Below are 22,439 nucleotides of genomic sequence, written 5' to 3'. Positions count from 1 at the left end.
TTCCTACAGAAAGTTCTAATGTCATTATTGATTTAAAAATTGCCATTTTCATAAGTTAAGACATTTAGGATTCTCCTGTGAACTATTTGCATTAAAGACATAAGCAGTAGCAGTAGTTTTATTTTTGCTGAAAGACATAATGCTCTGTCACATACAAGTCAAAGGCTATTTTCCCTTTGACTTGTGAAGAGTGGTTTTAATAAAGTGTTTCACATATGTAAACGTGTCATGAAAACAAGTAACAGCACCAGAAATACTTACCTAGAGCGGATGTGTGCAGTAATACACAGATATATATACATTTGATGTATCTGGCATATATATATATATATATATAAATGTCAAAAATCTACAGCCATTCTTGCTCTGCATCTCAAGTGAGTTTGCCTGTATGCCATCTTTGTTACATTTTACAGTGTAGAAGCAGAATTTGTTTATTTGCAAATAATGGATTTTCTTTTCAAGGTGGCCAAAATCAAATTTTGAGAAGAATTAACAAAAAACTGTTCAGAGGAGTGAAATAAAACATTGTATTTGAGGATTAAATATTATTTAAAAGTCTGTCTGAATTCAAATCAGCTTCAAAACAAGTAAATGAAAGGTTTATGTTTTAAAAATCTTCCATCCCCTTCCTTCAATACAAAACTATGTAGTAAATCCAGTCCAAATCCTCTCATGCCTCAAACACAAATTTTTAATTGCAGTTACTCCGAGCCAAGACATTTGGTCACTTCCAGCCCATGAGAGCACTTCTTAGAGGATGGAAGAACCAATTTTCAAAGGGCATTCTTTTCTGCTGCTAAAGCTGTAATCCTGACACACTGAAGGCAGAAGCACTTAAAAGCAGAATAATCTAAACTACAAATCCTTTCTTTCAAAATCTCACTGTTCATTTTTTAGGTAAAAACCTGCTTAGACTACAAACTAGACTGACTTTCTCAATGTGCTGACAATTTAAAGGAAATAAGCGCAATGTCATTTCACCCATTTAAACACTGGGAAATAAAGTAGCAGATCTCTCCTCCAGCCTGAAGTCCATTTCTGCTTCTGAAGTCTCAGTTCAGAACTGCAGAATTATGAGGAACTTTATGGAGTCGCTGAGATCATCCAGCAGCCACAGATAAACCTCTGTGTCTCTTGACAGATGTTTGTCTGAATTCTCTAAGAACTCTAATGGTGGGGACTCCACAATGCCCTCCAGGCAAAACTCCAGGTTTGTTGCCCTATGTTCCCTGCACACCTGAATGAAATTCACTGAAGTGAATGGAACTTCTCAGTCACTGAATTCTACAGCAAAAACTCACCTAAGAGCTTTTAAATTTAAATTTTGGTGTGGTGTTTGTAGAAGTGATCTGGGTAAATTAAGAGCCACAAATATTTAACTCTGCAAAGAAAGGGCAGGTTTATTGCCATACATGCAATATGTATTCATTAGTACTGTCTGCAGGGTTATGGTAACAGCAACTAAAATACTGTGCAAAAAAGGCAGAGTAATTGCTGTTGTGGGAATAGTAACTTGGGCATTGAACCAGTATCTTTATTGCAACATTATCTTGAAAGATAGATTCACATTTACAAAGGACATATTAATATAAATAATAGAAAGCTAATTTAGATCACTTTGGTAATAAGTGTGTAAATAAACTGAATCCTGATAGTTCACTGCTTTCCATTTTGCAAAGCTTACTCGGTATTTTTTATCAAGACTGAAGTTATCACTGTGCAAAAATATATGTGATCAAAGAGGAACTCACTGAAATATAATTTTAATACTCAGATGCCTTGCTAAATAACTTTATATGTTTTCCTGCAATTCATACCTATAACAGAGATGAAAATAACTTTTTTGTTGTGAAATTCCATTGTAATTTGCTACAAATCATTCAAAATTTTCTGATAACTAACAATTTTTAATAATGCTTTTTGTTTACAAATAGCCAATTTAAAGCTTTCCTTCTGGGAGTTATTCTGTCTTCACTTCCATCTGTCAAAGACTCCCATTTATGTTTCCTATCTATAAACACATGCACAGTTAATCAATGTAGCATATGATGAAGTATATCACAGCAAATAGCGGAGAGGAAAAACCACTCAAGAAGGGAAAAAAATCACTCGAGGGAAAGAACCATTTTCTACAGGATGAAAGGTCCAAGATTTAAATATATGCACCTAATAAACAGTACAAAGTTAACTCTTCGGCAGATCTGAACTAAAAACACTTCACCCAACTCTTTTTCACAGATTCAATTGGAAAGGAAGGAAGAAATGAAAAGTTAGTCTCCGAAAATGCTTGGCATGCCAATAAAGTTAAATTTGATAAGCTAAAGTGTTTTACTTCACTATCTTTTTCTTGTATTAAATCAAGTTCCTAACCGAATTAGACTTTAAAGTAAAACACTTTTGTTTAAAAAGCCCTCTGTATTTTTAATCCCTGCAGGCATTTGGAGGTCATTAAACTCTGTGTTTTAACTCTCCGTATTCATAAAAAAAAACGTTCATAGCCCTGGAATGGGCACTGAGACAGTTTCTGAAGGACTGTTTTAGCGTTGATGAATATATTTATAAAACAGAGTGGAAACGTCAAAAAGACAAATACTTTTCAGCTCCACAATGAAAAGCGTAGTTAGAAATGTTAAAAGACAGTTGCTTTTGAAACATGAAAAAAAATCATGTCAGTTGCAACAGAAACTGGCTCACTGACATGAATTTGTATCTCAGATAGTAATTAGAAGCAACTGAGAAAGTAAGTAGTATCTTAGAGCTCAATCAGCAGTACACCCAGCACTTCACAAAACTAGCTCCTGTATACGTAAAAGCTGGAGGTACTGTGTCAGCCAAACTGTTTCTTTCCAAATGCATCAGAACTCAGTGCTGAGGACTGTGGATATGTGACTGGATAAGAAGTGGAAAGGCATAAGTAAAGTAGCTTGCATTGGAATTCAGTTTCCCCATTTCAGATCCTACATAGTCAAGAAACAGAGAAAGCCCTTGATTTACTGTAAACATTTTCACATTTTAAAATACAGGTTACCTGGAAACTTCACACCTTGTTCAAACACTGTAAATAAATTATATACATGAAAAGGAATTCAAGAATAAAGAAAAATATAAAGGATATGAGGTATTGCAAAGAGCTGAGCAAACACATGGAACGATGACCCCCAGGCTATCTGCCAGGGAGCGATGTATGTCATGATGAACTGCAACTTTTGCAGTAGGTCCCACAGCTGGAAAACAAACAAACAAACACATTTTAGGCACTGAGGTAGTTTTAATTATTAATATCTAAAAGATGTGTCACTTTCAGAACTGTCTACTGGGATGCATGTGAGGTAGCTCCTATTGTATTGTTATCTTTCATTAGCATTAAGGTGTAACTTCAGTAAGGGACAAAAGTATATTTTTCTTTTGAAACTCACATAGAGTGATGTACATTCTTAAGCACCACAATGAGGTCACTGGCAGATTATCTTTCTGCAAAAACATCCAGGTACTTAAGAGGAGCTTATGAACAGATTGAGGATAGACTTTTACGCGGTCTGATAGTGACAAAACAAGGGGGTGTGCTTTTAAACTAAAAAAGGAGATAATTAGATCAGATTTTAGGAGGACATTTTTCACTCAGAGGGTGGTGAGGCACTGGAATAGGTTGCTCAGAGAAGCTGTGGATTCCCCATCCTTGGAGGTGCTCAAGGCCAGGTTGGATAGGGCAGCCTGAGCTGGTGAGCAGCAGCCCTGCCCATAGCATGGGGTTGGTACTGGATAAGCTTCAAATTTCTTTCCAACCCAAGCAATTTGATGATTCTAATTAGCAAGTAGGAAAAAAGGTTCTGATTTTTGCTGCATATAACACAATTAGACATTTGAGAATTACAGGAGGAGAGACCACAGGATAAAATAGATATTGAAAAAAGAAGCAAAAAGTATAGCACATGGCTCTGCACATGGAAATCAGGCATATTTCTCACAAGCACAACATTTTTATTTGTTGAAGCTATGGGAGAATGCCATCTCTATGTGAGCACATGCTTGGCATTAACCATGAATTACAGTTGCATTTTCAAGATCAAATCATCCTACCTTAAACATGTTGCACGAGCATGAATTTTTATTGTTGAACAGAACAAGTTGGAGAACGCACCAAATTTGTTTTTGCTTTCTGTAAAATCTGCCTGGTGCTGCAACAAGCAGTTTCTGATTCAAGAATGATGTGTACTTATTTCCTGGAATATGTTATTCTTTTATACCAGCACTCTTGGCATCAGGCCAGAAAAGATCTTTTGTCTTGTCTGCACTGGGCCATCAGATTCAGATTGCACTGTGGGTTCCTGACACACTGTCAGGAAGATTAGAGCTCAACACACACACAAGTTGAGAATGAACCAGGAGCGCATGAAATATCTCATGTTCATGTAGAAAATATACATTAAATTTCCTATAATATATCTATTAACTGAGTTAATGAAAAACAAGACATTGTCAGTATCCTGAAAGACACTGAGGATATATCAAAACCAGTACATAAAATGCTTCCAGGCAATGCTCCCAGGCACTGGTACTGTGTAGACACATCTTTAAATTCTATGGAAGGTCCCTAGCAAGGTTGTGGTCTGGCCCAGCTAGCACTCTTCCAAGCAAATCCAAAGCACTGCTTGGAAGAAAAACCCTCTGTGGTCCACATTCAGTTCCAGTTGGCAGCTCCAAACTTGCATCTGCATACTAGTTGGGAGATCTGACTAGCGTGGACACAAGCTACCCCATGACTTCTGCCTCTGTAGCAGAACACGATCCTACACACACACTCCATTCACTAGTACATTGACAACCAAAGAGAATGCACCTTCACCAGCTAACTCATTTCATCTGCCTCTAAGTTTCCAGCCCCAGAGTAACACTTGACCACCTGTATCCACATCAGCAATGCACTTACAAGATGTTTCATTGAGCTTCTCTATGAATTCTCTTGTAAATAACTGCAAGTGTATTGGGAGGGTGGTACAAAATGACTAATAACAATAACATGTTTTCGTCTTTGTGCCACCAAACGATCACAGAAGCAGCTGCTGTGTCATGTATGCTTCAGATTTAACCTATAAACCTTCCATTTGAGATGAAAGAAGTGCTACTCATACATTCTGTTATGCTTTGGCATGACTTAAGTTAGATTCAATACGCAAAATACAGCTTATGTTAACTTCGCACAGGCATAGTATTTCAAACCAGCGAAGTCCTAATAAAAAAAAGGTGTACGATCTCTTCAGTGCTTAGCCTGGTTATCTCTGCTTTGTTTATGAGAAATTCACATCTTGTCAAATTTATTCTTCTCAGAAATTCTATATGCGATTTGAAAACTACGACATTTAGTAAAGCAGACAAGTAAAACTGCACTGAAATTAGAAATGACTTCTTTTATTTGAACCCTGCTTTACAGGCTGGGAGCTTGCTTCATCTTACTTAATTTTTATTCATATGAAACATCTGAATGAACAGCCAGGGGAAAAATTATATCTGTTAAAATTTAAAAGAAGGGCTGAAAAAGCTAATGACTCACAATCGAAACCTCAAAGAATTCAAAACTACTGCAGCCAGCACAGTTTTGCCTGCTACAGATTGAAATCACAAAGCCATAAATTAGCCTGGCTGCATTCAAGGCTCAGGGTTCATCAGAAGGTTTTCAAACCTCAAATAAAATTCAGGTTTTGCATTTGCTAGGAAATCAAATAGAGGAAGAGACCCTTCTGGCTTTTTCTTCCATTACATCACTTTCATCATTCTTCAGTCTTTACACATTCTTGCAAAATAGGCCATGGAACCTAAGTTTCCCATTGCTTATACCAAGTCCCACTACCTCTACATTCAGCACTGCCTGAACTTGCTGCTGTTTCTTTCAACAGTTACGTCTCAGCTAGCATTTCTACAGAACAGGCAATGGAGTTTGTTTTCATTTGCAAGAATACGTATGTAAGAACACTGTACTGAACCTCGCCTGGTTTTTGAGAGCCTTGTGATACTGCACCTAAAGATCTGGAAATGTGTAGTTTTCAAGCTCCTGTTTTCATGAAGAGTTGTCAACTCTTAAATTATCTTTTCAAGGGCATGTTCTACAAAACAGCCTAAGATAAACTTGTCATTATCGTTTTACATATCTAAATATACTTACTAAGGTGATCTCATCTTGCAACTCCAACATAGAGATTTAAGAAGGGATCTTGCTTACTTTTTTTTTTTTTTTTTTCTAGAATCACATGCAAAAATACTGTTCCTTATCAGTTTTATCCAATTTACTATATACTTTGTTCTATATCTGACACAAGAACTCCAAGGATTTGTAAAATACTATTGCCTAATTCATGCAAAAACTGAAGTGCTAAAATTCACCTGCATAAACACAAGGGAGTTGATCGTTAGAGGGACATTCTCTCATTTCAAACACAACTAACTCTGTTTAAGTCTTCAGTAATCACGAGACAGCAGTATAGAGAAAAACATTCAACATTATTTAAACTGTCAGAACCAATTAGGATTAGAAAGGATTAGGAAAACCAAAGCCATCTAGAATTGAATCTGGCAAGAAAAGAGAAGGGAAACAGGAAGGACTTCTACAGGTATATAAGAAGCAAAGAAAGCAGAGGACCCAGTGAAGGACAGGTTACTCAGTGCTTTCTTTCCCTTGATCTTTACCAGGTAGATTTCAGGAAACCCTATCTTCCAAAACCTGGGGGAAAGTATGGAGAACTGAAGACATGCTGAGCAATGATGAATTCATTAGGAAGTATTTAAAACAACTGGAAAAAAGCAGTTCCATGGGATCTGATGGGACCATATACAAGTAATGAGAGAAACAGATGATGCCACTGAGAGGCCACAGTTCTTCAGTATCCTTGAAAAGTTACAGCAATTAAGGGGTGGGGGTTCTGAGGACTAAAAGAAATCAAAGACCACTCTTTTCTTCAAGAATGGCAGGGAAGCCTGAGCCCTAGGAGCACAATGGAGCAAATATTTCAGGAAACCATTCCCAAACATGCAAAGGACAAGATCGGGTGCATTCAGCATGTATTTACAAAGGGGAAACCATATCATCAAACAATATGATAGCCTACTACAACGAAATCACCAGCTTGGCAGATGAACAGAAAGTAACAGATGGTGTCTATCCTAACTTCAGTACAATTTTTGACACTGTTCTCCCTAACAACCTCAAAGGCAAACTCCTAAAGTAGGGGCTAAACAAAAGGACAATGAGGTGGACTGAAAACTTCAGAAACTTCCAAACAAACTGTTGTGATCAGAAGCAAAGTCCAGCTGGAGGCCAGTCATGTTGTACTTGAGTATCTCAGAGGACAACAGCAGAGTCAATACCACTTGACATCTTAATTAATGACCTAAATGATGGAGCAGTAGGTTTGCAGATGGTCTGGGGAGACTTCATTGTAGCCTTCCAGCAGTTGAAGGGAGCTTACAAGGAGGAAGGGGACTGATTTTTTTTAGTCTGACTGTGATAGGATAAGGGGGAATGGCTTTAAATTAAAAGAGGAGAGATTTAGATTAGACGTTAGGAAGAAATTTTTTACTCAGAGGGTGGTGAGGATCTAGAACAGGTTACCCAGAGAAGTTGTGGATGCCCCATCTCTGAAGGCAATCAAGGCCAGGTTGGAGAGGATCCTAGGCAGCCTGATCCAGTGAGTGGCAACTTTGCCCATGGCAAGGGGTTGGACTAGATGATCTTTAAGGTCCCCTCCAAACTAAGCCATTCCATCCTTCTACAATACAAAACTAGGAGTGTCTGATAACCCAGATGGTGGCCCCACCATGCAGAAGGATATCAACAGACTGACAAGAACCTCATGAAGTTCAAAAACAAGGAACTGCAACATCCTGCACCTGGGGATGAACAACCTCACAGACCAGCAAAGGCTGGAGGCCAGCCAGCTGGAGAGCAGTGTTATATGAACAACCCAGGAATGAGTGTTGTTAGCAGGTTAAGGGAGGTAATCCTTTCACCCTCTTTTCAGGACTAGAGTGCTGAGATAAATTCTGGGCTCCCCAGACAGACACAGAGCTACTGGGTTGATTCCAGCAAAGAGTCATGAAGATGATTAAGAGATTGGAGAATCATGATTGGAGAGACATGAAAACAGGCTAGGAGACCTGGGATTGCTTAGCCTTGAGAAAATAATGATCTTTGTGAAGGGTTTTACAATGTGTATATAAAAGGCCTGATGGTGGGGACAAAGAAAGTGGAGTCAGACTGTTCTCAGAGATGCACAGTGACAGGATCAATAGGCAGCAGGTACAAATCGAGGTGCAAGAACTTGGCTGAACACATGAAGACTTTCCAGTGGGAAGGTGGCTGTATGTTGGAGGTGTTGTCAAGGTTGTCAAGAAAGATTATGGTATCTCCATCCTTGAAGATATTCAAAACTCATCCAGACACAGCTCTGAGCAACCTACTATAGCTGAATTGGACAAGACAAACTTCCACAAGATGCCTTCTACTGTGATGCTGTGAAACACAAAATTTATTCTCAGTAATGTACTGTCATGAATAAGGATAATTAATTGCTCTTGATGGATGTGAGTTTTACTTTTAAACAGTGCTAAAGACAACGGGGGAATTTTCCCATCCAGAGTGAAAATGTTTAAAAAAAAAGGGGCTTAGTTTTGTGCTTAGTTTTTCCTGTCTTCATAACAACTTCCTTAAATATGCATAAAAAATCAATTTTTTCTTGAAACTTTTATATCCTAGTTTAGAATGACTTATCAACAAAAATTTTTAGTAGTTTCTTAGATCTTCAGTGTTTTCTACAGTTGACAAAGCAGGAAAATTATACACGAGGGTACAATGTTCTCATGTTCCTAGATACCTTTACTCACGTGACAATTTTGTGCAGTAAACAGTTTTAAGTCTTTGATAATCAGTTTAAATTATTAGTATACTCAGTGAATTTAAAACTACTACTTTCCCATTGCTGTCAAGTAAAATGCAGAACATGCACATCTTTCCTTCATATTTGTTTTACGTGGACACACATTTTATCATCTTAACCACCGTTTTAACATCAGCATGTTCTGATGTCTCTAGAGAATGCTTGTACATATATTAGTATTCTATGTATCTACAGCAAAACATAAGCAGGATATATTGTTCAAATCTGGTTATTCTTACTTAACAAAATAAAGTAATATACAAATGGAGAATGACCTGAAATTAATATGAAAAAAAGACTTGGGGAGTCTGAAACACCTCTAAAATGTGATCTTTTCCCTAATCTATTATGTCTCAATAATGTATAGAGATTAACAACTGAATTCAGAAGATACTGAAGGTGAGAGGGAGACTATGAAATGCTTTCAGCTTCTGGCAGCCTGTCTGTCTGTCTAGCATCTGTTAGGACTCTGTGGGAAGACTCTTTGGCAATACTGGAACTAAACAATGCATAAACATGAAAATTTTCTTGAATTCTGCTGTGCCTTAAAAAAAGTATGTGCACATTTTAAACAAAAATAACTGCCATATATACACAGCTACATTCTTTAAGTGCAAAACAAAAATGATAGATTAAAACAAGCAGAAAGCAATGATACTCCTCCACTTTGAAAAATCAATTTTTATATTCCTATTTAGATTCCTGACAATTTAAACCTTGAATTCTGCTCTTCAGGTAGTAAGGGATATATTTACTTTTTCACGTTAGTCTAATTCCAGTTAATAGTTAGTTCTCAATCTTGGGAGTAAATTCTAGTACCTACTAATACTTTTATTTATTTTTCTCGATTTGTATTTATGCATATAAAAGTTAATAATATTAAGAGTGAAATGTTTAAATATGTGCGTGTTTTTGGATATGAAATCCAGCTTGGGTGAAATAGTTTTATTGTACTTTGTGGCTTTGCTTTGCAAATCACTGACTTTCTAGTTTTATTTAATGCCATTTGAAACTCTTTTTACCTATTAAATCCTATAAAATAAGATTCACTAGAAATATTAAAGCTTTTTAATGCTTGCATCATAACTCATAACATTCTTATGGTGTATTTGAACAGTACTGTGAAAGCACAACACTTTCCATGCTGCGTTTATTCACTTCTGCTTACTGATATTTGAAGCCTTGATACTGTGAAATTTCAAGATCATCGTGTAAAGCAATATATATAGGAAGATCAAAATATAATCAATCCAAATCTTTAGGAATATATTTATGAAACATAGCATTCACCACATAGGTAGTGTACGAAACCAGCATGTTTTAAACAACTAATGGAACAAACCTCTGAAACCTTACATTTTAAGTTAAATGTTAACCACCACACATAAGGGTGATGAGGATTATGACAACACGATGATAAAACATAGCAGTTCTGAATATGCTTATAGCAGAGGCAGCTTCTTCCAACGTTGTCAACTGACAGAAGGAGCTCAGGAAGGAAGACTCTGGTACTATAAGAAATTAGCTCCCATGTTTTCCTGAGATGAGCAAAACTGAGAAGATCAGAACTAATCAGCTTAATTTGCAGAGAACTAGACACATGAAATAAATCAGCTGGGAAATGCCCAGATTCAGCCTTGTCAGTGAAGTCTACCCCTTCAGAGGCCAAGACCGCACCTTCCCAGAAATCTCCTTTACTAAAAGCAGGCAAAAAAAATGCACAAAGTTGTGTCATAGTCAAGATTTCTCTTTCAATGCCTATGCCAACAGACACAGCACATAGCTCTAACAGCACATATGCACATGAGCATTGCCCTCATCAGACAGTGAGACAGAATGATCCAGGGAGCAGGCAACATCTTCCTGCAGCTGAGTACGTTTGTCCTAATCTAAAGGAAAAACACACATTAAAAAAAGAGAAAAAAATGACATTTAGGAATAGCATCAAGAGTGAAGGCCGACAAAGAAGTCAGTGACAGAAGGCTGAATGAAAAATCAATTATACCATTTCACCAATATTAGAATGAAACACAAACTGTACAGTGCTCAAGAGATTTAAGGATTCTAGAGAAAACACAGCTGGGATTATCCTGTCAAATATCAGGTGTAGCCTTGGGTACTTTACTCAGCAGAAACTGCCTTAACAGGGTTTATACACCAGATATCAAAAGCTGAAGAAACAGCTGTGAGCTAAGAAGGTACAGCTGATTAAGACACTGGATTTCAATATGCATAAATGGCAAGAAATGGATTAAAAGATAAAATAATGACTTAATGTCAGAAGCTTTGAAGTGAAGCATCAAATACAGGGTAGGATGGAAAATCAGAAGGGGACAGAAAAAGAGTGAGGCTTTTGACTTGATGTAGCACCCACGTAAATCCACTGGAACATGCAGAGTAACCAAGAGTTCACTGCCACAAAGGCAATAGAAGATCCAATAGGTTAATTACTTCAATAAAGCACCAAGAAGGTCAACACATTTGGTAGCATTTTCTCATAAAATGAAAGTAAGGTGACATGCAGAATTTCTTCCTTGTCCAAAGGATTGTGCTGTAGACACTAAACTCATACAAAGTTAAGCCCGACCAGCATGTGCCTGGCAGGTTGCTACAAGCTGGCTGTCCTAGTTGGTCTTACTTTGTTATTAAATTCATCAGTCAAAAATTTGTAACATCAGATACTATGGCACAAATAAGCATACAGAAAAAAAGTTCTTATAAAGAAAAAAAAAATAGATTACTTATTAACTGGAAAATGTATTCTGGGAAAGAAGTAGAAATATTAGACAGGGAAATTGTATTCTTAAGCAAGCTCAGCGGGGGTTAAGTGTACTTAAGCAAATGAATTCAGCGTTAATGAAGGCAAACTTAACAAGCTCTGCTTCTTTGATTATTTTGCCTTATGCATGAAGACAAATTCAGAACCCTCAGAGGATAGGATCATCAGAAAACATGAGGTGATTTCATATTTTAGTATTGCTAATTAGTTCATCCACACACACAAATTAAGAGACCATTACTCTGCCTGCCAGTAACATACATGACACTGAAAGAGATATGAAGGTGCTTTCCTACACATCACAGAGTTAGTGACGCTCCAAGGTAGGAGTGCTTTCTGTAAAGCTAAAAGGGAACTAAACAAATTTGTCAAAGACAGATATTCTAAAGTGCAGAATTCAGCAGGTATGTCTTCTCAGTTGTGCTCTACAGATGGAAGCTGCTGGCAAAAGAAGCAATTCACTACAGTTTGACATACAGAAATCTCCAACATACTGCTTTTTGCACCCAGTTGTGAGCAAACAGGTAACAAACAAATATAAAACCCTATCAGTATAAGTTGAATTCACTACTGCATCTCCTAAAAAGCCCAGAGAGAACAACTGGCTTACAACAAAAGTTTACAGGAAGTTGTGTAAACAAAGACGACTGCCTTGACTATCCAGTTTAACTTCCTGCATAGTATATATAAGAGCATTATACCCAGAGATTTTGAATGAGTAATTGTGTTTTCAAAAGAGCATTCTGTTCTGATTTAAAGAATATAGACAATGGGAGTCTCCCAAAGAAAAATCCTAGGCTGTAGCTGACAAGACAAACCTGGAAGTGGCTAAATGGAAAGTCTTGAAATAAGAAAGATTAAGAAGTCCTGTTTTACTTGAATTGAAAGCTATAAACATTCTTAAAAAATAAGTACAGAAGTCTTTTCTAAATATTTATCTTGCTCCCTTCCTATGGCAATTTGAAAGAAAAAATAGCATACTTTACATACGTTTAATAAGCCTTTAGCATAAAGATTTCATATTCTGCAATAGTTCAAATTGTAAGCAGCTATTACAAAAATAAGTGTTATTAATTGGGTGGCATTAATAATTGTATGTTAAAACAGACCAAAAAAGAAAAAAAAAAGCCTTGGGAATAGAAGTGAATATACTCTCCTGTTCTGTGTCACTCTAGAATGGGTGGCTTGGTTGTGTGTGGAAAAAAAGATAATCTTTGAGCACTGATTCTAACTTCCATGCCTCAACTTGTTCAGAGAGCAACACATTCATTTGGAGCTTCTGATTTGACTAAGGTACACTAAATCAACAGTACAATGAGAGAAGCACACGGTAAGATATTCAGAAATATTCTGCCCAAAATCATTAGCAGAGCATTACTATTTTATTCAAGATAGTCTGCTTCAAAATTTACTAGCACACTCGTATTGAATTTAGACACCTTCTTCCCCATTGACTGACAAAAGAAAATGAATGCTTACTGCTGCACTGCTCTGACAGTATGCAAGTAATTATTAGTGGTGTAGCCATGTTTAAAAGTTACTATGACTAAAGCAGAGCACTTGTAATGTTCCATAATTCAGAAGGCACACAGTTGACAGTATAAATGAGCAAGCAGATACCCATCACTATTGTGTGTGATTTCTGCATGGTTGTAGTCAAAGGTGATAACAAATTATTCTGATTCTTGTCTTTTTGTTTTTTTAAAAATATTTGCAAACATAAAAAGGACTCAACTACAGTTGGACAGAATTTGTGAAGACCTGTAAGTTTTAGAAATAGCGGTGAACACAACTTGCTTAGTGCCAATAGTATGGAATACATACATCTTTATCTTCAAGTGAGTACATCCTTCTAAAAAGTTTCACAATACTGAGTTAATAAAAACTCAGACCTTAATTACAGTAAAGAAAATTTATGTTCTTTGTGATTCTAATTAATAGGATTTTAATTCCTATTATCAGCTATGCTATTTTTTAGATTGGCTTTAATGATCACTGTGTAACTGTGCATGTACTTTGGTAACGTAAGTAATTCAACCATTTAATTTCAATTTTTCAAATGGAACAAAGACAAGTCCATTTAATGAATTAATAATGTGCAAAATTTGATTTAATGAGATATGGAAAAGATGACAGATCAATGCTAAATGTACATTTTCAAAACACATCCATAGTAGAAGCTTTCAACCTAGTAAAGGGCAATAGTTATTCTAGCACAGATTGACTTAATTTGGTATGCATCTTTCATTATGTCATGCTTACTGCTATTACTAATCTTTGTACAGTGAACAGTAGATTCAAACTGTCCAGGCAACTCCAAAAACACTGAAAATCCTTTACTTCTTTCTCTCCTAAAAACATGTAATAGTCTACATCAGTATTTTGTGACATACTTACAAGGTCAACTTGTTCAAAAGAAGTGATGAGTCCTAGAATGTCCAATTCTGATGCTGATGTTCTGAACTTTTAAAGAGCTTTTCAAATAATTAGTTTTAGAACTAAATAAGCTGCTATCTGGACAAGGACTGTCCACTGATGTACATCACCATTCATCTCTGGAGACAAAAACGCACCCCTTATCCAACTGGAATACGGCAACAAGCACTTAAACTGCCGCAATACAATCTACCTCTGCATCTCTTTCACTGTTCACCTTTCCCCAGAGGTAAGAAGCTTAAAAGTTAATCTGACCCTATTTTAGGATCATGGTGCATGAGAGGTGTGTGTGCATAGGGACTGGGGGGGAGGATGGGAGGGGACCTCTTTAAAGCAGGACTTCTTAAAAAATGCTTTTAAATCATCTCCTCTTGCTCTTTTTCTTCTTTCCTTCACACCTAGCACCTGCCTTTCCACCCTAGCAGAACAGGACAGAGGGCTGGAGGCATGAAGAAGGTGAAGCTGCTGTTAAGACAGTAGATCAAGTGTTCATAGGAGGAAAAAAAAAAAAAAAAAAAAAAGGCCAAGGTGCCTCACCAGCTTGCTATTAGTCCTCTCTTACCTCTCTTTACAGCAGCACAGAAATAAGTCTGAAGAAAGCATTCGATTTCTGTTTCACACTTGACCTGAATGACTGAAAATCAGCAACAGAACACCAATAAGCTGGGCCTTTCCTTGAGAAGGCTGAAACTCCAGCTAGACACGGGCTGCACCATGAGCTCATCCTCGTCATATATCTCTACATATTGATAGGCATCTCCCACAGAACATACTACAGTCAATATGCTACTCTGTCTTTCTTCTCTCAGAAAAGAAATGATGCTAGTTGGGTCATGCTCATACATCAGGAATATTTTAGGAAAAGAAACCCACCAAACAGAATCACCAGCAACAGAGAAGACAACAAAAGCAAATGTTGCTAGAATTACCTCTGAATAAACTGTATTATATTTTATGGCAATTAAGGATCAATAAGTTCAAAAACAAAATACAAAACATTGCTAAAAGCTTTAGGCAAATTTTCAGTACTTAGATTTTATCAAGGTATCAGATAAACCTACTTAGATAATACGTAGATCAGTACAGGATCCGATCTCACTGGTGCAGAAAGGATTTGTTTTCTGTTTTGTTTTTGTTTCGGAAGTTAATGCAACTAGAACACACTCTATAGAAGCCAGGAGTTAACAGCAGAAAGAGCTCTGAGGTTAAGGTTAAGGGCAGCATTGCAAGAATAAGAGACAGAAAGTATGAAAAGAAAATTGTTAAGTTTGACTTTAGGAAAACATTTAATATCCTGATGATGATTAGATAACAGAATAATTTCCCAAAGGAAGTTGTTGAGTTGAACACAAGAGGCATTCAAAGGAAGCATAGATAAAAAAAACACCCAGGCGATTGATCTGGAGGACAGCCTTGCACTAATGACCCAAGAGGCTCTTTTCAACTCAACAACGATTTTGAAGTTGAAAATGATAACTATGAACTCTATCACAACATGTAAACAAAAAGCAAATGCAAAACATTGCATCAAAACAGATAAGAAATTGAACTAGAACCTTGTTTTTAGCTTACATTTATGCATAATTTCTAACAAAGCCCACCATGTATTGATCAACACAGTGATACTGAGCACATAAATCAAGGTACAAAATCCATTTTTCCAGAGAAATGATAATAGCTATAAAACTTGCCTTGTGAAACACGATGGACATCATGAAGAAATCTAGCAGGAAATTTTCTGAAATGTCTCTATAGTCAAAATGGAAAAAGATTACAGTAAAGCTCAAAGTAACAAACTGATTAATAGGATTGCAGAATGAAGAACGGAGGAGTTTCATCCCAGCAACTGTTATCAAGATAATATCACAGCTGTAAGAAAGGCAGAAAGAAAAACCTAATTAGGTCAAAATAATAAAAACATTCAATTATGAAGAGCTTAAATACAAACAGTGTATCAGATGCACTTTAGATTGCTATGTATATTTAAATTTTACTGATCTCTGATATTAATCCTATATTATTCTAATAATCATGTTAATCATCTCAAATGTCACAATTTATTATAACACACTTGTAATCTCTAACAGAAAAAATTCTGTAGCGAAAGAATTGTATTAACAATTAAAAGAGAATTTAAGAAGGATATTTCATATATAGCTTTTAATTCTCAAAGCAAAGTTTTATCTTTGCACTTCCATTAATTACTGTAATTTAAGAAAACATCTTGAACCTGCTTCACTTTATTATTATTATTACTAGACATTCAACTCTGTGACAGTTTAGAAGTATTCTCCTACTACACACTTTGTCAAAATTCTAATTTTCATACCCACAGAAATGTTTGCAATTCCTAATATTGCTACTGAGCAGGTCATCTATTCTACATACTTAGTCTTAATTGGATGAAAACAAATTATGCATTGCAAAATTGGTGCAATCTACATTTTACTCTCCCTCATTACATCAGACAGAGACCTTAAGTTAAAGAGTCTAAACAGTCAGTGACCATACAGAAAACCAAGAAGCTTATATTCAAAAATTAAAGTGCTTGGTACTGCATCTCCAAGAAGATAACACTCCTCTTTTAACAAAAAACTATATGATGAAGAAGAGATGTGTTAGCACTGCTTAAATTTAGAAAACCACACCAAGTCTCTGAATGTTATCTGGACTCTAAGACCTGAGGTTGTTCACATCTTTTAGTTCTGTTTTTAAGAGACTTCACAGAATTAGAAAGATGGTCTTGCTTTGACAGAATTCTGATATCTTGATAATTATAGCCCACTTGGGAGTTTAGTTAGTGAAAAGGTCTCAGACACATCAGTTTTAGATGGGTAGAATCAAAGCTGAAGGCAAAGTACTTTGGCTCCTTCACAAGTGCAAGGGGATAACCAGACAACAGCTGCCTAAAGCTAGCCTGTAGGAAACCCTCAGGATAGAGGTGGGTCTGAAAGCACTGCCCTTTCTTAACCCAATCACTCTCAAGACTGTGGATGTGGATTGTTGTTGTTTGTTTTTGTTTGTTTTTTATCCAGAAAGATAGAATAAGACTCCACAATTTGTGTCGGTAGGCTCTCTACTGAGAAGGTACACAGTACTGGGCTCCACACCATGAACACTGGCATGGCACAAGCCACTTTTGAAGCACACAGGAACAGAGTAAGAACTAAGAGTCAGAACTCACAACTCCTCACTATTATAAGAATTTCCTTGCCACCAAAGCAGGAGTAAACAAGAGCAAAACATCCATAGCTGCCTCTTTCCTGGTGAATGCTTAACATCTGAACCTCTTACTAAATGAGGTGGGCAATCCCTCTTTCTACATCAAGGTCATTAAAAGCACATACACTGAAGCAATATTTTGTGAACCAAAATCTAAATACAGGCTGGGCAAAGCATCTCAGCCCAAAACCTTTGGGTCTTTGTTCCTAGTCAGGGCAAGTTAAGAGAAAAGGGATTTATTCAGGAAGCTCTGTGCATGTACAGAAGTGCGTCTTGAGCCTCCTAATGAACCATCAAGTCAAATTCAGGAGTATTTAGCAATATTAGATATCCCTAGAGCTTCCTGGCATTTGAACTAGCGCATTTGGATTGCAGTTTTGCATGTTGATGCCTAAGAATTGTATGGAATCTATTCTGAAAAGAGAACCGAAATCTGACAGACACATACAAGCAACTCTCTGTGAATTGAAAGGCAGATTATCTCTCTTATGTAAATTAAACACACTTTTTGAGAGATATGTTGTGTTTTTGATACAGGTAAAAATAGAAGAGAACTTTAATGAATACTGAGTGCCTCAATAAACTAGGCCAGGTATTTGCAAAATGCACAGAACGTTCTCCATCCTGCTGTGATTCAGGAAAATACCTGCTGCCATGACTGACACTTGACATATTAGAAGGCTCCAAACAGGTTTCATCATTCTAGGAAGACTTCCAACCTGATTCTCAAGTTGTTCTTATGTGGAATTAATCCTTCATTGTGTATCTTTAACGTACACACAAGGATATTTGCGGGCAGAACATTCTAAGGAATCACCAGGAAATCACTGTTTGAATGAAATGCCAAGCTGACCTCATTTCTCACCTTGTCAAAGCTGTTGCTTTCAATTTTCACAAAATTCCTGAAGGGTTAACCTGAACTAAATAGATTTTGAAGCCACTAGAAACCATCCTAGCATGTCACATACAAACCAGCTGGATCTCATATTCCTTCAAAAGAAGAACATTCTTACAACATGGAGGAATTTTCACACGGAAAATTCACGGATGATGGAGCAAAAAGAAGACTTTATGCTTATCAGGTCTGTTAACATTCAGAAAATTTAACAAAAAAGAAACATTTTATAAAACAATGTTCTCAAGGGGTAAATGGAAATAAATTTGCTCATTATGCCTCTTCTTTAGATATACTGCCAACACAAGACACTTTTCCTGAGGCCTTACCTCTCAGTAGAGAGAAAGCAAGAGAAAGAATGAGAAATAAGGGCTTATTTCTGAAGGCGCTCTGGCAGGTAATACAGAAAGGCATTTCAGCTTGTCAGCATGAGTCCCACTAATAACCAGCACATCAGGGCCTCCAAAGTTGAAGTAATTCCTGGCTGTGAAGGCAGCTGTACTGCCTCTCCAAGAAGCAGACTGCTTCAGTCCTTCTAATCACAAAACAAGATGAATTTTTTTTTTTTTTAAGAAACAGGTTCCAGTTGAAAAAAACTCCCAAATCAAATCATGTAAAATGTATCACACAGAGAGAGAGAGAGAGAGTGCCTTCTCTTCTCTATGGCACGATGCAGTCTGATCCTCGGGTGGGAAATTACTAAGGAGTGTTCCAACAATTGGAAACAACTATATATATATATATATATATATATTACACATACACACATATACATATATACATATATATACACATATACTATATTTTCTCTCCATTAGTGATGTGGTATATGAAGAACCAAGGAGAATCAATGACACCCCCCTCAAGGGCTAACAGACTCGAGGAGGAGGTAGGATCTGAGGACAAAGGTCTTGTGTATGGCACGTACATGTGAGTCATAGGGAATGCGTATTAAAGAGAAGTGCCATAGAAAAAGGGGATACAGCAAATGTTCCAGTCTTGGTTACAAGTAAAAGGGGAAAAGACATGAAGATCAGTGAAGACAGAAGGCAGACAGAAGGCTACCTGGCAACTTCCATTATTTCCTACTTCTATGCTCCTATAAACAGGCACAGCAGATAAGAAAAAAGCCAATAAGGGTCAGGAAAGACACATACCTCATGGATTTTAAAAACACAAACAAAGAAAGCCACGAGTTCATCTTCCTTGCAATCCACTGATAGAACTGTAACCTGAATAAACATTGCAAAAACCAATCTGTACCACTAAGGTCAGCAGCAGTCTTGCCACAGCAACGTTCATCCAATGGTTTGAAAGGAGCTACAGTTCCACCACTGCCAGCATAAAGGATCATAGAATGACTTGGTTTGGAAAGGAACCCAAGGATAATCAAATTCCAACCCCTCTGCCACTGGCAGGGCCACCAACCTCCAGAGCTGGTACTAGACCAGGTTGCCCAGGGCTCCATTCAACCTGGTTTTTAACAGCCCCAGGGATGGTGCATCCACAGCCTCCCTGTACAGCCTGTTTCAGCACCTCAGCACTCTCTCTCTGTGAGGAACTTCCCTCTGACATCCAATCTAAACCCTCCTTTCTTGAGCTTAACACTATCTATCCGAGTAAAAAGTTGATTCTCCTCCTTTTTATAATAGATATAGTCTACCCTCTCTACGTCATACCATTTCTTTGACTGAGATTTGGGCATACCTGAGTGGAACTTCTTTGAAACAGCAGTCAGGAATTGTATTTTTACTGGCATGCTTAAAGGCAGTTTTAAATCCAAAGCAATCACACAAACACATAGAGGATGGGGAAGGAAACGACTGTTGTGTTATTCTCCTACAGGCTAAACAGTCAGAGACAAAGAAATGTAATTACTTTCTTTAATCTCAAGATTTTTGAGGGACTGACTCACTGCTTTTGAATGCTCAAGGGAGGCAATATTTTAAAGTGTAATCTAGCTTTGAGGAATGACTATGTATAAAACAGTACCTTCTTAACCCTACATGTTTGCTCTGTGCATGTATTCAGTCATGTCTGCTAACTATTAACAAATGGTATTTTGATTACTGTTTAGTTCACCCAGTCTCAGAGACGCAAAACAGAAATGAGCATGAACTCAGTCTTACCCTGTGCAACACACCTAAACTCCTGACTGCCTTTGCCTTCACATCTCCCAAGGCCTGGGAGAAAAAGGTCAGTGGGAAACTACACAGGCCATCTCCAAGTGACCACTGAGAGTCTCTCTGAAAAAGTAGTTGTTAGGGAGGAATACACAGAAAAATCTGACTAATGCCATAGTCCTACTTTTAGCCTCCAAAAGCAAGGGATATAAATATTTATAAATATGTTTTTATACACATATGTATACATATATATATAAATTGTCTATTGTTCCTAAAGCTGTCTTATTCTTCTCCCTCAGAGAATAAGTAAAACATGCTTTTTTTTTTTTTTAAATAAAAATTTGACGTAAAATTTAAAATCTAAAATCTTATCAATACTTTAGGAACTCCTCCTCCCCTCCACAGTCTTTCCTGTTACTGGAACCTTCCTTCTTGAACACTGTTTCTTTGTTTTTACTATCTGCGTCACTGTCATTCTGATAAAAAGACTGCAGAAACTCTGCTCACTGGGGATACTGCAGAAACTAAGCCTGCTGAATATCTGCAGTAGGTAAGTCACCAACCAAAATATTTACCATAAAAGGCTGTCTGCAAGGATCATACTGTGAGTCCACAGATCAGCACTGCCAATTCTGCTTAATATCAGAGACAGACTTCAGGGAAAAGAAAAAAAAAAAAAAACAACCTCTTACATACCTATCTTTCTGAAGCCTCTCTTAATGCAGGACTACCTGCCATTCTATACTATTAAATATTTTATACAGTTTAGCCTGACCTGAGTGGGAAAACTGATGATACTTCCTTTGGGAGCCTATGCTGTAGTCCTAAAAAACCTCAGTTCGGAAATGTTTCCTGATATCCAGCCTAGATTTCTCATTTTCATCTGATTAATTCTAGTTACCCCACTGTGTTTATACTCATCAAACACCTGCTGCCTGGTATAGTGTGTCTTGCTTTTAATTGACATTTAGACATTCCATATATATCTATATATAGCTCTAATCTTTTAATTTCTCTGTCTCTCACTGGGGTCATGTCTTTGAGTATGCTAAGGCAGCTTTGTTTTTTTTCTTTCAGCAGAACCAGTGATTGTTGCACATGGAAACTAATAATGGCACACGCAAACTGTGACAAGCAGGCAGACTTCTTTGAGAAACAAATTTCATTTCTCAGTCTTCAGTCTGTGTCTGAATAGTCTACTAATCACATGAATGAGTTATAATCAACTTACTGTGTACCAAGCTTCTTATATTTACTAATGGAGAAAGCATCAATGGTGAGAGCATTCAATATTATAGCTGGATATAAGACATATTTCTCAAAGCACTGAAGCCACACATATAGCCTTTCAAACCACATCAAATGAGCAGCATCTGAAATAAAAATTCAGATAACAGAACATTAAAAGTAAAGAAGTGAGTTAGCTTACACAAACAAGGATAATCAACCAGCTAATTTATGGCACAAAGAAATTCCTAATTCTTTTGCAACAGGGAAATCATTTAGCTCTCTCAATTTAGAGAGTATCTGTTTAGCTTCTTAGAATTGCATTCATGAAAAAAAATCTCAGAAATGATAAGAGGTGGTCCATGTAGATTCTGTGTAACAGTAGATTCTATACAATTCCATTACTAGTCACTGAACTGAATAGCAACTCTAGTGATGTAATTCTTCAGGAGAGACTCTCTTCAGCACTGACCTGGTGGATGACCTACAGAACCTCATAAGATTATCTTGGGCAGTAGAATTTTTTTTAAACAACATCACAGGCTTAACGGGAGAATTAAACAAGAACTGAATGCTCTGTACAACTAAATAGCTATACGAGAACTCAAGTGAACTGAGTGCAGAAACATCAGTGTACGGAAAAGAGTAATGTTTATTCTCAGCTGAGGTAGACAAGGTTATTGGGGAAAAAAAACAAAACAGCAAATGCAAAAAGGCAGAAGTTGGTATTGAGTCAGAAATAATAATGCCAGCTTCTGAATTTCCAATACTCTTCCCTGCAGAAATGGAAATTATTGTGTGTAAAAAGACCCCCCCACCACATATAA

General features: G+C 37.0%; 1 protein-coding gene across 7 annotated transcripts in view; it reads right to left on the bottom strand.

Annotated features, from left to right (window-relative positions):
- Positions 1 to 22,439, bottom strand: part of PCNX2 (pecanex 2) — a 153,158-nt gene that overhangs the window by 52,472 nt on the left and 78,247 nt on the right. For all 7 annotated transcript variants that reach the window (XM_085219727.1, XM_085219725.1, XM_085219723.1 and 4 more), the window contains 3 exons: positions 21,617 to 21,758; positions 15,834 to 16,011; positions 3,119 to 3,227 (listed from right to left, as the gene is read on the bottom strand). In XM_085219727.1, the coding sequence (XP_085075853.1) occupies positions 3,119 to 3,227; positions 15,834 to 16,011; positions 21,617 to 21,758 (429 nt within the window). The remainder of the gene's footprint in view (positions 1 to 3,118; positions 3,228 to 15,833; positions 16,012 to 21,616; positions 21,759 to 22,439) is intronic.

This window comes from Meleagris gallopavo, chromosome 2 (assembly GCF_905368555.1).
Source record: "Meleagris gallopavo chromosome 2, MGAL_WU_HG_1.1, whole genome shotgun sequence".
Lineage (NCBI taxonomy): Eukaryota > Metazoa > Chordata > Aves > Galliformes > Phasianidae > Meleagris > Meleagris gallopavo.
Note: the sequence above shows the minus strand (reverse complement) of the source record. Positions and strands in the feature narration are given on the sequence as shown.